The 16593-nt window shown below is 43.6% G+C and overlaps 1 protein-coding gene across 1 annotated transcript in view; it reads right to left on the bottom strand.

Annotated features, from left to right (window-relative positions):
• The window catches only part of CCDC60 (coiled-coil domain containing 60), a 178469-nt gene that overhangs the window by 37237 nt on the left and 124639 nt on the right, over positions 1–16593 (bottom strand). The window contains exons 3-4 of the mRNA XM_063087734.1: positions 13312–13482; positions 6523–6630 (exon numbers count right to left, since the gene is read on the bottom strand). Coding sequence (XP_062943804.1) covers positions 6523–6630; positions 13312–13482 — 279 coding nt within the window. The remainder of the gene's footprint in view (positions 1–6522; positions 6631–13311; positions 13483–16593) is intronic.

Raw genomic sequence — 16593 nt, 5'->3', positions numbered from 1 at the left:
AAAGCATTGAGCATATTATTTGGAAATGTAACTAAAACACTATTTAAAAATATGTCTAATTTACATTTCCTGATTTTTTGGACACTTTGTATTAAACACTTAACAATGAACTAGGCATTGACTGGGGCACTTTATACACATTTTTTTTGATTCTCCCAACAACCTGCTGAGGTATGAATTATTATTCCCATTTTAGAGAAGGGGAAACTGAAGCTGAGAGAGGTGCAATCATTTTGCTCAAGGTCACATGGGTTGTTGGTGACGGAGATGATGTCTGAATATCTCATTTAATGCTCACAACAACCCTCGAGGAGGGTACTGTTCCCACCTTCTCTTTAGAGAGGAGAGAACTGAGGCTCAAGGAGAGGAAGTGAATTACCCAATGTCACGCTGCTAGGATTAATGATGATTTGAACCATGGTCTGTTTAACCTCAGAGACCGTGCTCTCATGGCCTGAGCTCTGACTAGGTGCTGATGAAGCAAACGCAGTGGTCACTCTGCGAGCGAGGTCAGGAGAGGGTTAATCTGCTGCCTGCATTTTTCCTGGAAACAAGGTGGAGTCCTGGCCAGCCACCCTCCTTCCCCCATCATTTCTCCTCTTACACTAATGGGCGAGATGCCTCCATTACCAACCTGTATAATTGCTCTTCTCTGAAACCGCCTTGATCAACACTCCCCAGGGTTCTTAGGCCTGACACTCCCAGGGGCAGGAAGGAATCTACCCTCCCTGTTTCCAGGAACAGACTGCTTCAGAAGATAAGGCCTAAAACTAAGCCCTGGCGTCAAGTGTAGATGAGAGTATCCCTTGACAGGGTCCATTTCACCCAGCTTGATGGGGAAGTGCCCCACTCCCCACTCCCTTGCCCCATGTGCTGGGGTGGCTGTGCCTGCCAGGGCTTAGGAAAACTACAGTCAGCAGCTCTTTCTCTCTTTCCTTCTCTGGATCATCTTCCTTCCACCAATTATGTACTAAGCACCTACTCTTCCCTCACTTCTAATTTAAAGGACCTATATGCCCACAAGCCCTTCAGTTCTGGTCTCTCTCTTCCCCCTTAATACCATCTTGGGCCCTACAGGTAACAGCATATTGGTGGCTCTGGGCACATGGGCCTTGTCCAGTGCTTAGCGAATAGCAGCAGCTCACTGTGCCATGTGCCTGGCCTGGCACTGGGCCATAAATGACTTGCTACTCCCTCACTACAATCCTAGGAAGTTGTGAAAGGTTAGGGACATCCCAGCCCCTCTTCTGTTTTACCACTTGGAGCCCCTGCAGGCCTGGCTTTGGGATGTGCGGGGTGGCGCAGGGAATAAGCAAAGGGAGTTAATTGGTAGATGAGGTCTGATTGGTCACAGGGTGGTGGTGGGGATGTGGGACATGTGAATATCAGATTCATTTCTGCAGGTGACAAGAATAAATAGAATCCTGACCCTCTCTCTCCTTTGCTCAAAATTTTCAAACTCCCTAAACCATCTGTAGTGGGCTAAATTGTGGACCTTCAAACTTCACATGGTGAAGCCCTAACTGTGGTACCTCAGAGTGTGACTGTATGAGGAGTCTTCAAAAAGTCCATGGAAGGATTTGCATTATCTTTCAATTCTCTTTTCCACGAACTTTTTGAAGTACCCTCATCTTTGAAGATAGGGTCTTAAAAGAGGTGATTCGGTTAAAATGAAGCCATTAGGGTGGGTCCTAATCCAATATGATCAGTGTCTTTATAAGAGGAGGAAATTTGGACACACAAAGAGACACCAAGGATGCATGCACAGAGAAAAGGCCATGTGAGGACACAAAGAGAAGGCAGCTGTCTGCAAGCCAAGGAGCAAGGCCTCAGGAGAAACCAACCCTGATGGCACTTTGATCTTGGACTTCCAGCCTCTAGAACTGTTAGAAAATAAATTTGTGTTGTTCGAGCCACCCAGTCTGGTATTTTGCTATGCCTGCCTAAGCGAACTAACACACCATGACACACAAGACTCCTGTGCACCTCTCCAGCCTCGAGACATCCCCCTCACCTCTTGTGCTACCATCTGTAGCCTGGCCCAGATCTTCTCAGTTGCTCAAGCTCACCATGCTCTCTCTTTGCACCGTCTGGATTAAAATCCTGGCTTTGCCATTTACTAGCTATGTGGCCTTGGCCAAATTAATTTACTTCCCTGAGCCCCAGTTTTCTCACCTGTAAAATGCATATTTATCTTTCTTCTCCTTCTCTGTCTCTCAGTGACTGGGCTTCAGCTTAGATAACACCTCCATCAGGAAGCTCTCCTTGATTGCTTTAGGTCTGGGTTAGGCTTTCTCCAAGGAGGTTCTAAAGCATTCCCATCCCTACAATGTGTCCCCTTTCCCCACACTTCAGGTCCCTGATCTATTGTGACTAATTGTTTACTTGTCTGTCCAGCCCATGGGCCTGCAAGCTACAGAGTCTTGTCCACCACAGGGTACACTGTGCCTGGCATAGACAAGGCTTAACGTATTTCTGGTTACTAAATGGAAGATGGTGGGAATGAATTGGTTCAGACCTGACATTTTCCTGAGCTGATAACTTGGGCACAATTCTTATTTACAGAACCACTGAGCTAATGAAGAGTAATAAAAATAACAAAATAAAAATAATAGTAAATACTTCCCATAGAGTGCTTACTCTGGACCAGACCCTGTTTGAAGTGGTCAACATCCATTAACTATTTTTATCCCTATAAAACACTGTGATGAAGGTACTATGATTATCCTCACTTAGCAGATGAGGAAACTGAAGCATAGAAGACCGTGTAACTTGTTCAAGTTCACAGAAGCCAGCAAATGGCAGAGCTGGATTCTGAGCCCAGGCAGTCTGGTTCCCGAACTGCTTTTAACTGCGATGGTGATGTTGTCTATTATGACAGGGCAGAGCTCTTCCTTTTCAACAGAATTGGGTTTCATCCAGTGGGTTTGGACCTTTTTCTCTGTTTATGAAATGTACCTTAGACCTGATGATTGCTCATCTAATCTGCAGTGAAACAAACTTAAAAAGTCCCCAGAAACACGCTTGATAGAAATCAGTCCCTTATCATAATGATCATGTTTCAGGTCATAGCACAGTATCTTGGATTTTATCAAATTAAAATAGAAAGCACTTATTTTCTTAAATGCAGGGCATAATAGGTAAAAAAAGAAAGAAAGAAAGAAAAGTAATCCTGAACAGAAATGCACAAAACCTGCTTCTGAAATCCCTGAGCTCAGAAATGTGGTGAGCACCAGTGGTCAGCACACCTGAATAGCTAACTCTATTAAAACTGCCATACCAACCAGAATACCAGTGGGTGTACACATCTCTGAGAAGAAAACATTTTTTTTTTCTTTTACTAAGAGAACTCAGCAAATGCCTACAAAGCCATTCCAAGCACCCCATGCCGATTGCCAAGGACAAATCTGGACACAGGCTGCAGGCACTGCTCTTGCTGCACAGTCACTCAAAAAGGCTGTGAGAGACAACCCAGTCACCTCAGTGGAAATGGAGGGCTGCTTCTCATTCCTAGAGACTCCCTCCTGCTTTTTAAAGATAAGGGTCAAGTCTCCTGTGACATGATTGAATTGATCCCCACACAGTCAATTCTGAATTATCTGTCAGTTTTGGAATCAATCACATTGAGATTGAAGGGACTGACCAGGCTCTGATCCACACTGGCTGATGTGATGACTTTGAATTCACGAATCGACCAGGCAGGGCCTGCCCTGGTGCCTTTTGGTAGATTGATCACTGCAGTGCCATCCCTCTCTTCCTTGTATACTTTGTCATGTGACTTTGCTGCTTCTCCTCATCAAGAGGTGGAGTTTCCTCCTCCAACTCCTGGCCTGATGACTTGTTTTGGCCAGTAGAATGTGGTGGAAGGGTCATTGTGTCCATTCTGAGCCTAGGCCTCAAGGGGCCTTGGGTACTTAGGCTCTTGTCTTTGGAACCCTCTTTGACAGCCATGTGAACAAGCCTGGGCCAGCCTGCTGGATATTGAGAGACACCTCTGTCACCCTAGCCACCAGCCAATCAACCAACAAACTTGTGAATGAGGCCATCCTAGATCAGCCAACCTCCAGCTCACCCATCAGCTGGGTGCACACACATAAGCAAACCCAGCCTAGATCAGCTGAGCCAACCTGACTAGCAGAACCACCCAGCTGATCTGTGGACTTGGGAGCAATAATAAATGGATGTTATTTTTTAAGCCACTCCAGGTTGAGGTGGCCTGTAATACAGCCACAGATTACTGATAGAGTCATTAAATATGGCCAGAGACTTTTAAAACCAAGGAGAAGAAAGGGCAGCCTTCAGTCCAGGGCAGGGGTCAGCAAACTACAGCCAGTGGGTCTGCCATCTGTTTTTGTAAACAAAACTTTATCGGAACACAGCCATATCCATTGTAGCAGCTCTCGTAATACAACAGCAAAGTTAAGTGGTTCCAAGAGAGACCATCTGGTCTGCGAAGCCTAAAATATTTACTGTTTGGCCTTTTAAGGAAAAGTTTGCTGACCCCTGGCCTAGGGCGTAACAAATAATAACAATGTCCACTCTGATGATGATGATGATAATAATAATAATAATAATGATAAACTATGTAACATACCTCATGTAAAGATCTGACTTGCCAGTCAGGAGATCAAGAATCCTGTGTGAAACCTTTGGCAGTTTCTGCCCCCTTTCTGGGCTTTAGTTTCCCCATCTGGCATTGAAGGAAAAGGGGCAAGAAACTCTCCAGTCATTTTGTAGCTGATTTAAGTCTCAGTTTGCTCAGTCCAAATGAATCATGGGTGGGGCCCAGGAACATGCAATTTCCCAGGCATCCTCTCCACCCCTAAATCATTAGGATGCAAGTGAAAACTATTTGGTTTCAGAGGGCTTGTCCATGGGAGAGATGGCAGAGGTGCAAGTGTTTCCAGGGGACATTATGAGAAATTGCAAGGCCTGTTTTTGCAAGGAGATGCTTTAAGAACAACCAAGGTTAGGCTGCCAGGTGGAATGTCCCTGAACAAATAGGTCTACTGAGAAGCCAATCATAATATCAATTAAAGGGAGGTAGCAGGAAAATGGGGTGGGGTGAGGTGAGGGCTCATCAAAGAGCTGGAATATTAGGGAGGGATAAGGATGTGTTCAATATGAGGTGATGATGATGGTGGTGGTGGTGATGATGATGATGGTGATGATGGTGATGAGGATGATGGTGATGATGGTGATGATGATGGTGTTGGTGATGGTTGCTGCATCTTTCATCCATGAAATAAGGGCTCTTAGTAATGATCTTCTTTTGTCTGCCGTCTTGTCCTATAATTTTACTCTTGCATTATCTCACTCTTCAAGTATAGGAGACTTGGCTCTCCAAATTTATTTTGAGCTCCTCACAAGCAAAGCATTAGGATACACATTCTGTGTAGTGTGTGGTGATGAAAGCTTGGGCTCTGAAGTCAGACAGACCTGGCTTAAATCACAGTGCAGCAACATGCTGAGCTCTGTGACCTTGGGCAAGTAAATAAACCTCTCTGAACTTCTGCTTTCTCATCTGCACAGAGGGGATAATAATATACCTACACAATACGGCTGCTGAGAGGACTGAATGAGATAATGCCTACAGAGTGGTCAGTAGTGGCCATTATCACTGTGAACACTGTAGGAGCCTAATAAATATTTGACAAATGAGCAGACAGTCTAGAATCCATTGCCCTATTGCCCAGAATGAATTCATTGCCCTGAAGCAGTGGTTCTCAATGTGGGGTGGGGAGGATTGTAAAATTTTGCCCCCAGGGTACATTTGGTAATATCTGGAGACATTTTTGGCTATGTCAGTTGGGGGGAAGGAAGCTACTGGCATCTAATGGGTAGAGGCCATGGATACTGCTAAACATCCAACAATACACAGCACAGCCTTTCCCAGCAAAGAATTAATTATTCCTCTCCAAATGTCAATAGTGCCGAGGCCGAGAAACCCTGCCCAAAAGTCAACAGCTTATATCTCTGTGCCTGAAATTTTCCAGTTGAAAAGTGTCAACTAGTGAAAAAGAAAATATTGGGATTCTTTGGAATAGACACAAGGGGAACAAGATGTCAAGGTTTTAGAAAGCAAGAGTACTCTTTGGAGGTTTGATTAGTCTATTACACCTTGCAATGATGTGTTCATGCCTTGGGTCAGAAGACTAGAAGGGCTTCTCTGGGGAATAACTCCTTGAGTCTTGGGAAACACATGTCCCCTGAGCACTGGCAGAAATGTTCTCACACGGTTTTTATCAGGCTTTGCAAACTATTTGACATTAGAGCATCTGGCTTGGTAAGAAATGGGATGATTCAGCTGCAGCTGATTCTCCACTTAGCTCTAAACCACAATATCTACTTTCTGTTATTTTTATATGCCAAATAGCTTTGCCAGCTCCAGGCACAATGTCCCTTTCAAGAGGACAAAGGAACAGCTCAATAGCTCCTGACACATTAGCTCTTTGAGCCATTTCAGCTCAGCTTCAGTTTATAAGCTAGCGAGGCAAATGAACCGGAGGGGAGACTACTTACACGTGAGCCTCCGGTAGGGAGGGAGAAATGATGCAGCTGTGGACAGGGGTGAACGGGCGAAGTGTGACTCCAACCCCCAGCTTCTTAAACTTCTCGTCGTCGTACGTGCTGAAGGAAAGCAGAAAGAGAGGAACAATGTGAGCGATGAACAACAGCGTTAGATCCTTTTTTCTCTTGCCTGGGTTTATTTGACAGATATTACTGGGCACCTTCTATGTGCCAGGAAATAATTTGTGGCTTGAGAGATGAAGGTTCTAGATGCAGTTTGTGAACAGGGCATATGAGGGTACTTCAAAAAGTGGAAAATGGAATAAAATGGAAAAATGGAATTAAAAGATATTATGAATCCTTCCATGAACTTTTTGAAGACCCATCTTCTAGAAATCCCTGCCTTCATGGAGTGTTTATTCTACTGGAAGAGCAAAGAGAATAAACAAGATAAATAGGCAAATTATGTGGTATACTAGTATATTATACTAGGGTTTGAAAATGTTTTCTTAAAGGGCCAGTCAAGAAATATTTTCAGCTGTGTTCTAGAAACAGCAATTGAATACCATATTTAAGTGGTTTCTTTTTTTATCTTACCATCATGAAGCAAGTCATTTCAGTTATAGAAAAAAAAAATATATATTTTTTGCACGCCTGAGTCAGAGCATATATATTGTTTTGGCCATAGCCAAATTCATCCCACAGACATATTTTAATTAGCCTACTGTGTGTGTGTGTGTGTGTGTGTGTGTGTGTGTGTATTGAATAATCTGTCTATATTTTAAAATTGGGAGATTTCATATAAATATTGAAAAGCTTTGGCTTTTAAAACTTGAAGGCTCTGGCCACTCTGGACCTGTGTTCCCACTGGCAAGAATCAGCTGGAGCCGAGGAGAGAGGATCATTGCCTGCTTTGCATGAGGCGTGTCATTCCTGGCTTGCTCCAGACTTAGCACCCCTGGTTTCTCACTCCCCACCCCCCTTACTAATTCATGCTACCTGCCTGTTTCCCAAAGGCCTTTCAGTTTATGAGCCCTAGTCTAAGTACTTTAATTGACTGAGTCATTGATGGGTTCCCAGATTCATTAATTTCTACCAATATTTCTTGAACATCTTCTCTGTGCTTGGGGTTGCAGATATAGCAGTAAATGAGACAGTCCCAGCAACCCCTCCTCAAGCTAGTGGGGGAGATAGGCATCACCAGACACACAGTTGTGATAAGTGTTCAGAGGGAGAGTGCACAGTGCTTTGACAGCTTAAAATAGGGAATTTGACTGAAATGGAAGCCAGGGAATACTTCCATAAGGAAGTTGTGACTATTTCAAAGTATGTCCACCAAATTCTTTGGTAATCCTCCAATTGAGAGTTGGGTCTATGTCCATTAAGATTGAAGGATCTCAGCTCTGTGACTGGCTGACCTAATAGTATGTGTCAGAAATGATACAATGCCAGGCTGCAGGATCCGGCAGCCTCTTCCTATGTCCCATGCTCGCTCTTAGCATCTGGCTACCATGTTGTGAGGAAGCTGGTGGCCTGTGAAGAGGCCCATAGGGAGAGGAACCAAGCTCTCAGCAGAAAGTCAGCCCCAACTTGCCACCCATGTGAGTGAGCCATCTTGGAAATGGATCCTTCAAGCCACCCCAGCTGGTGCTGTGTGGAGCAGAGACAATCCTTCCCCTCTGAGCCCCCCTACTCAAATTGTAGATTTGTGAGAGAAGGAAGTGTTTGTGGTCTTGAGTTAACGCATTTTGGAGTGATTGTTCATGGCAATAGTAACTGGAACAAAAGTAACTTCTGAGCTGAAATCTGAAGGCTGAAAGGGAATTAACTAGGTAAATGGAGGAGGGAAAGTCATTCCAGCCAGAGGGAATGTATTATGCAAAGACCCTGTGGTGAAGGGCATGTCATGAGTAGGAAAGTAGGGGAGTGTGGCTGGGGCAGAGGGAGCAAGAGGAAGCTATGAAGTGGGGCTGGAAAGGCTAGTCAAGGGCTAGGCCATCCAGGGCCTTGTAACCCCTGCTCAGACTTTTGTCTTTATCCTTTGAGGCATAGAAGCCATTGAAGGGGTTAAGCTGGGAGCAATTTATATTTTGAAAAGGTCACACTAGCTTAGCGTGGGGAATGGGATCAAGGGGGTGGGAGAAGGTGATGCTGGGTCACAAGGTAGGAGTTGACCTTCCTTCTGGGAATTTGAGGACAATCCTGGAGTCACAGAGTTAACTAAAAGATAGGACCAGCATCTATGTCCCTCAGTTTCCATTTCTATTGGCCCTTTATTCAAACCTGGAGCTGAGGAAACCACCAGCAAATACAATGCTGTGCCCCATCTTACTGGCTCGACCATGTCTCCCTGTGGTTTAGAATATGTAGAAATTAACCCAGCTTCAACACCCCTTAATCTCTGGTTTTATGTCTTCTCTCAACCATTATAATAAAACAAATTCTACTCTTCTGATTTTTTTTTTTCCTTTTTCACCTTTTCAGCTGAATCTGCAGCTGAAAAATGAGGTCATTGAGCACAGTGGGAAAGACTGCTTGCAGGCAGAAATCTTTTGGGACATGCTTGATTTTTCTTTTTACCCTGCATAGTTTGTCAGATATAAAACTTTTGTCTAAAATAACTTACTGTATGATCTTAGATCCAGAGGGGAAAAAAATAATCCCTTTTGCTTTTATAATGCACAAGATCAAATACTTTGTTAAAAGTATTTACAAATGAACACATATTTTTGATACTTTTGTGGTTAGAATTATACTCATAGAAGCATAGATCTTAGATGTGGGTTGCTTTCTAGCCTTCATGGAAATTAAGATTTTTAGCCGTATATTTAAAGATTTTAGGCAATTGAGGCCCAGAGAGATCAAATTCACTTTACTGCGTAATAATCGCTAACAATTCCTGAGCATGTCTTATATGCCAGGCTCTGTGATAAGCATCATTTCATCTAATTCTCATAACAAGCTTGGGAGTTTAGTACCATCTATATGGTTGAAGAAAGAGGAGGATCTGAGAGGTACAGGACTTGTCCAAAGTCAAACAGTTGTATGGGTGAAGTGGCTGCAAAGACTGTGCTCTCAACTGCTACCCTATGGACAATTTCAAAATGCTATTTTATAACACCCTCCCACTCCCATATTTGATGGCTATATTGCAATAATGACTCCTAGTTTTATTTTAATAACAATGCTGTACAGCACTGAATCTACCAGATAAGATATAACCAGACCAATGTCTATGAGAAGAGCAATCTCATGCATATTTAAACTTATTAAACTTTAAATAAACCATGTCTGGCACACTGAAACATGGATTAGAGAGGGAGAATTGTGTACTATGACCATGGATTAAAAACCTCATCCACATGAGTGGAACGTCATACTCGAACCCTTTAAACAGCCACAGGAACATCTTTAACAGACACCCTCCTTACCCAGTGCTTGTTGGTTTGCCTATTAATCTGAGTATAGCTCCTGCAAAAAAGAGCCACAAGTTCATTCCTTCTCTTTATTCTAGGGAAAGGCTGCCAGCTGGCTAGTGTCACTGGGAGTATCAAACTCTATGAGTGCCATTGGGCTCAGACTGGAGGGCAGAATTTGTGTGAGCTCTCAGGACCCTCATGGAAAGAGTAAGAATCTCCCAGCTCATTGAGTGGCCTTCTCTGCATCATGTACCCTTTCAAGGTCCAGAGAGAACACTTCAATGATTCTGGCTCTGAAAATAATGTTTCTGACTTTTGTCAAAAGACAACACAATCACACCCTCCTTTTTTCTGCCTAGGCCCTCCTCAGCAGACACAATGGATGCAGGAATTTCTGGTGGGCTGATGTTGATGTGTCTTCTACCCATGCCTCATTTTGTAACCCAGCCAACTTCTATTCAATATTAAAGATCCTGCTCAAAATTCACACCTCTAGGGATTCTTTCCAGATTCCCTTCTCACCTCCTAAACTTGAGCAGATGGGCATACTTAAGGGCACTTCAGTGTGCACCCCTGTGATACTTTGTTGTGGTCCTGCATGTGGTAGGGGAGTCTCCTTTAATCCTCCTCATATTTCCATGCCATCAGAGGGCCCGCACATAGTAGGCCTTCAATATTTACTGGTTAGTTTTTCAACGAGAATGGACCTGTGTCAAGGTAGCCTCCCTTCCCTATCCCCAAACTTGCCTTGAAACTGACCAAGATAAAGGGGCCAAGACCTAAGGCCCTAAGGGACCACTAATATTTTACTAAAGATCTTGTTGGGAAAGAGTGAAGTAGATTTGCATCTCACACCATGAGGCAAAACCTCATAAAAATCCACATGAGACATCTCTGTTTCCTCCCCGTGAGGGCTGCCTTTCCCCCATCTCCCCTCTGAAGGGTCCCTCTCACACTCCCAGCCAGACTGCTGGAAGTCTTCCTCCTGTCTCTTAGGTGAATCAGTTCAGCTCTTCCTCTGTATTGATATATCATATTCATTCAAATACCCCCTGCTCAACAGACAAAAGTTCTTCCTCGGGTTGTCCACTCCTTAAAAGGCACAGAGGAGGGAGTGTAAATCATAAATATTTTTTCCCATCTCAGAATGAATAAACGAGTTAATAAATGAGTGCACAAATGGCAGGCTAGTCTTATTTAGACCAACCCTCTGGGTAAAAATAACCAAAAAATGTCAGATAAAATAGCAATAACATAAAATAAAATTCTTAAAGGTGGCAAAGAGCTGACAGTAAAGTGGGAATCTCTAGACCAGAGCTGTAGCGAGAATGGAGACCAGAGAGGGTAGCTGCAACGGTGCTGCTTTGGTTCTAAGGACGTTTGTCAATTCAGAAAGGGTTAACTTTCCTCCTGATAGCTTCACAGGGCAAGAGGGACAGAAATCACAGCCTAGGGTCTGCACAAATGAAGGGTCAAAAGAGGACACCCTTCTCACAATAAGCTGCAATCCCAAGGGCTACAATTTGGGGGGAGGGTGACCGGAAATACACCAGCCCCCCCATGTGGTCTTGCAGTCTGGGTTCTCATCCATCATCTGGAACCTTAAGCTTCAAGGAGGGCCCCCACCAGTAGTGTCTAGCCCTTCCTGTTCACCCCACACCCTAGGGCCTCATAGACCAGACCCTTGTTCTATGAAAAAATTTTTTTATTGAGGTAAAAGTTACATAACATAAAATCAACTGTTTTAAAGTGCACAACACCAGTGGCGTTTACTGCATTCATCATGGTGTGCAACCTTCACCTGTCTCTTGTTCCAAAATATTTTCATGACCCCCAAAAGGAGACTCCATACTCATTAAGTATCATTCCCCATTCCCCCTCTTTCCCAGCTCCTGATAACCACTAGTCTGTTTTCTGACGAGGATAAACCTCAAACACATTATGTTAAGTGAAAAAAGCCAGACACGAAAAGCCCACATATCATATGATTCCATTGGTAGGACCCTTGTGTATAAAAAAGTGCATATTAATATTCTTGAAATTAACATTCTGAAGAAATTGGGAAATGATGCGGAGGAAAGGGGGTGTTTGCTGTAGCTTCTGTTTCTTCTTTAGCAAATGACCTGGCAGTAGGGCTTCCTGAAGGTAGCCTGGCACAATGGCTCTCAACTGTGGCTTCACATTGGAATCACTTAGGGGACCTTTAAAAAATACTCTGAACTAGTGACACTCCCAGAGAGCCTGATGTAACTGATGGGGGATGTAGCCTGGTCAATGCTATTTTTAAAACCTCTCCAGGTGATTCTTCTGGGTAGCCAGGGTTGAGATGACTGCTCTGACAGGACAATGGCTACAGCTGCAGGCCATTTCTACCCTGTATCTCTGCCTGGCCCACTTCAGCACCTTCTTTCCATCCCTGGTTTGTGTCCCATTGAGTCTGCATAAGCTAAGCATCCCAGGGTTTTGTCCATGCTGAGTGGCACAATCCATGGATTTTGGTGCCCACTGAGTTTGGGACTCGGGTATGCTTTCTAAGTAATGACATTGGGGAAAATTAGTTAACATTTCTAAGCCTCATTTCTACATCTCTAAAATAGTGCTAATAAATTCCAATCTCATAAAAGTATCTTGAGGTTTAGATAAATAGATGTGCATAAAGCACTTAGTACACACTCATCATTGCTGTTTTTATTACTGTGGTTGTTGTTGTTGTTGTTGTTATTATATGCATGGGCATGTCTTAATGGACCAGTCTGTTGATGGTCCTCTCCCAACCAGAAGAAAGTCCTTTACAAAAGAGGGTGCTAAGCTGACAAACATTTTTTGTGTATCTGCTTTGTGTGGACATTGACTAGGCCCTGGGGATGCAGCTGAGGGTCTAGAACAGAGAAGTTGATGTGGAACAGAGTGAACCAGCAAACAAACACATGTTATGGGAACCAGGGGTGCAAATGGTTGCAGGAGGTGGTTGGATGAATCCAGGAAGTATCAGGTGAGGGCAGCATTTAAGCTGGACATTTAATAACAAGTAGAACTTTAGTCGGAATAAGATGTGGGAAGCGGTATTTAAGGCCCAAGGAACAGCATGGAAAAAGGCCTAGAAGAGAGAGGGAAAGAGGCACATTTGGGGACTGGCAAGATTTCTTGTGTAGCTGTTAGCATCAGACATGAGAACAGACAGAGGTAGCAGAAGATATTCCAGTGAATACCAGGAGGCAAGTCTGGCAAGGTAGGTGGGACCAGACTAAAGATGGCATCATGTGCCAGACTAAGGAGGGGCTCCTGCTCTTAGACAGCTGCCATTGCCCAACCCAGCCAGCAGGCTCTGCTCTCCACGGTCCTTTCCAAGACCACTGGTGCCACAGTTACTGTGTCCACTTACCCCAATAAGGTGTCCCCATACTGAATTTCCGAGATCTTTTTGGCTGGTTGGAATTTATTTCTTTCTTCTTCTTTCAGTTTCTGAAGTTGCTGTTGCTTCTTTTTCATTTCACTTTCCTCCCTCAGAATAGTAAAGTACCCACGACCTATCTTCACTGACTGGATCAAGAAGCTAAAGAGAGAGAGACAGAGTCAGAGATGAGACAGAGACAGAGTCAGAGAGAGACAAAGAGAAACATAGAGAGAGTGTGTGTGTGTGTGTGTGTGTGTGTGTGTGTGTGTGTGAGAGAGAGAGAGAGAGAGATTAAAAAAACAAAAACAAAAGATGAGTTGACATATTAAAACAATGTCCTATTGTCTTGAGACCAAGGGCACTGTCATGCCTCAGGACAGGAGCCTTCCTATCTCTAGATTTCTAGAATCAGACAGATCTGAGCTTGAATTCTGTATCCCTTTCTTACTGAAGACCTTGTACAAGTCATTTAATCTCTCTAATCCCCATTTCCTTCATCCTTCCATCCATCCCTTAAAAAGTATTTATGGAGTACCTACTCTGTGCCAGGCACTCTGCTGGGTGCTATGAAATGAGTACAGCAATCCACATCCCACAGAATTAGATACCTCCATGCATGGGCAGGGGCCAGCAGGGTGCTGGCACTGGAGAAGGGCTCTTCCATGATCGCCAGTGGCAGAGCAGATGCTATAGGGCCTAGGCTCCTGGCTGAGGCTGCCCTCTCTTCCATTTGCCTAAATCTCACACTGGAGAGCATAACTGCAGAAGTCCAGGTAACAATGTGTAGGTGCTTGCTGTGTCAAGTAGCATACGTTGGGACTTATTATTATTCTTTTCTTGCCAACTCAACTGCTGTTTCCTAATCGGATGTCTTGATGCTACCTTGATGTGAAGACATTCAGTGTCCTGATGGTCTACACACCTCCCTCCCCTTGGCCAGCCTTCACCTTGGGGATGGAGTTAGCAGCACTGTGGTGGAAGGACTGATGCAGAGTTGTTTACATATCTCTCTGTCTGTCTGTCCACCTGTCTGTCTATCTGGGATATTGCCAGGCATTGTATTAAACTACCACCATGTTCTCTAGATATAAATGTTGTTTCTGAAATTCAATTTTATTTGTTCTCTAAGTTCCTAATAAGCTACCTATGAGTGTTGGGTGCTGTGCTGACTGTTGGGGTTAGTGATGAACAAGACACTAGATCCTGGAGTTCATGGTCTAATAGGAGAGAAAGATACATGAAAAGTCAATGATAACACAGAGTGATGAGGGAGAGAGGACTCTGGGCTTTACAGGAGGGGGCACCTAATTCAGACTAAAGGGTGGTTGAGACATCTTGCTGGAGAAAGTGATATCTCCTTTCTCTCTTTCAGAGAAGCCTCTTCCCCTCTCCTTGTTTCTCTCTTGTGCTCAGTTTTGTGAATATCCTCAGCCAGCTGTCATAACCAGACCCTGATAATGATTAATTAACTCCTGCTTATTTGCTGGGAAGAGTTAAGGTGTTACTAAGGGCATTTTCATTTCAGCAGAAGACTCTTGTAATTGTCCATTGGGAAAATGCTGAAAGGTGGGAGGTGGGGCTTTTCCGGCATTTATCAAATCATATCACACAGGTGGCAGACAGGTGTTAAATTTTCATTCATTCATTTCTCTGGCTGGCCTTGGCTGAGGTCCTGCTGTTCCAGCCACCAGTGCAGGGAACTGGAGCTGCATAAAGCAGTAAGATGAGGCATTTGCCCCCAGACAGTTCACAGTATAATAGAGGAAACACATTCACAAACATACACTCTCAACCTCATGTGCCAAAGGGCTGTAGAAACCTAGAGAAATCATGTGAGGCTTCCTGGAGGTGACATTTGGGCTAAGTAGGAATTTACTAGTAGGACGGTGGGAAATGGCATACCAATGGATGGAATAGCAGGTGTAAGTACAAAGAGGTGAGTCTGCAGATGGCTTGTTTAGGGAGCTACAAGTACCTTAAATAAATCTGGAACCCTGAAGTATAGGAGAGTGGCTAGAGCTGAAGCTGGAGGTGCTGGCAGGGAACAGCTGATGCACGGCCTTGAGTTTTTAAGTGAGCCCAGATTTTGGGATTGCTAGGAATGCACCTTCTAGAAATGCTTCAGGAATCTGAAAATGTCTGACTGAGTTTTCATGAACAACTTTTAAAGCTATTAACAATACTAAAACACAAAACATCCTGTTCTGTACCAGATCAATTCATTTTGTGCAAGCCTCTCCTGTCATTTCTATTGCTTTCACTTTGGTTCACCAATTCTGCAATGCACATGTCTTCACATCTTAACATCTTTCAGATGAGACCGTGACTTACCATCGCTGGCCTTTTGCAATCGCTGCCAGCCAGATGGCTGCTGCATTGTGATTGTCATAGCCTGTGTGTGCCTGAACTTGGTTGTTGCTCCTGGTAGCCTGACTGCTCAACTACCCCCTTGATATTTTAGTCACTAAACCATTGGACCATGAGTTGGGGGTCTGCCAAGTCTTTTTCTTTGATGTATTCTTATAAAATCAAGAAAGTACCAGTATCATAACTTTCAGACTGGTGGCCAGCAGTACAAAGAAAATCCTGGAGGCAATAACGGAGCATCCTTTTAAGAAACGTCGCATCGGACATTGTTGACTATGGGTGGAAAAGTGATTCGGATGAGCTGGACTTTGAATGTGAAGCAGTTTGCGTAGTACCTTAACAAATGTAGTCCACTTATATTTTCCTTTTTATATGAACAGAAGAGTGATATATAAAAAAATTATGTAGGTAAGTGAAAAAGAGTTTTTAAAAAATTATGAAATGAAATATATTCTTACAAAATAAAAATTCTAAGTGATAAGGAAGCACTGTCTTTATTTTTATTTATTTATTATTATTTATTTATTTATTATTAGCATATTCATTGTTACAAATCATACTTATTCTTTATGTCCCTTATCCAAACTTTCCCCTTCCTCTTCTCCCAGTACTGTCTTAATTCAATTGGCATTGTTTTTGTTTTGTTTTTAATGGCATCTTAGATTCGATGGTGGCTCAAGTTCAGTAAAATGCAGTATTTGAGTTTCTTATGAATGTGTTACGGGAAGGTCACCACCGATCTTTAGTTGAATTTAGAAACTACCTCTCAGCTCATGTAAAATTTTCTGAATGTCTACTCTACATGTCACATGTCCATCCCAGCTGGTCAGTTGCAGGCAAAGGTCAGTCATGTCTGCTCAGTCCCTGTTCTTGTCACAGCAAAATAATCTGTTTCCTCATGCA

Source organism: Cynocephalus volans, chromosome 2 (assembly GCF_027409185.1).
Source record: "Cynocephalus volans isolate mCynVol1 chromosome 2, mCynVol1.pri, whole genome shotgun sequence".
Taxonomy (NCBI): domain Eukaryota; kingdom Metazoa; phylum Chordata; class Mammalia; order Dermoptera; family Cynocephalidae; genus Cynocephalus; species Cynocephalus volans.
Note: the sequence above shows the minus strand (reverse complement) of the source record. Positions and strands in the feature narration are given on the sequence as shown.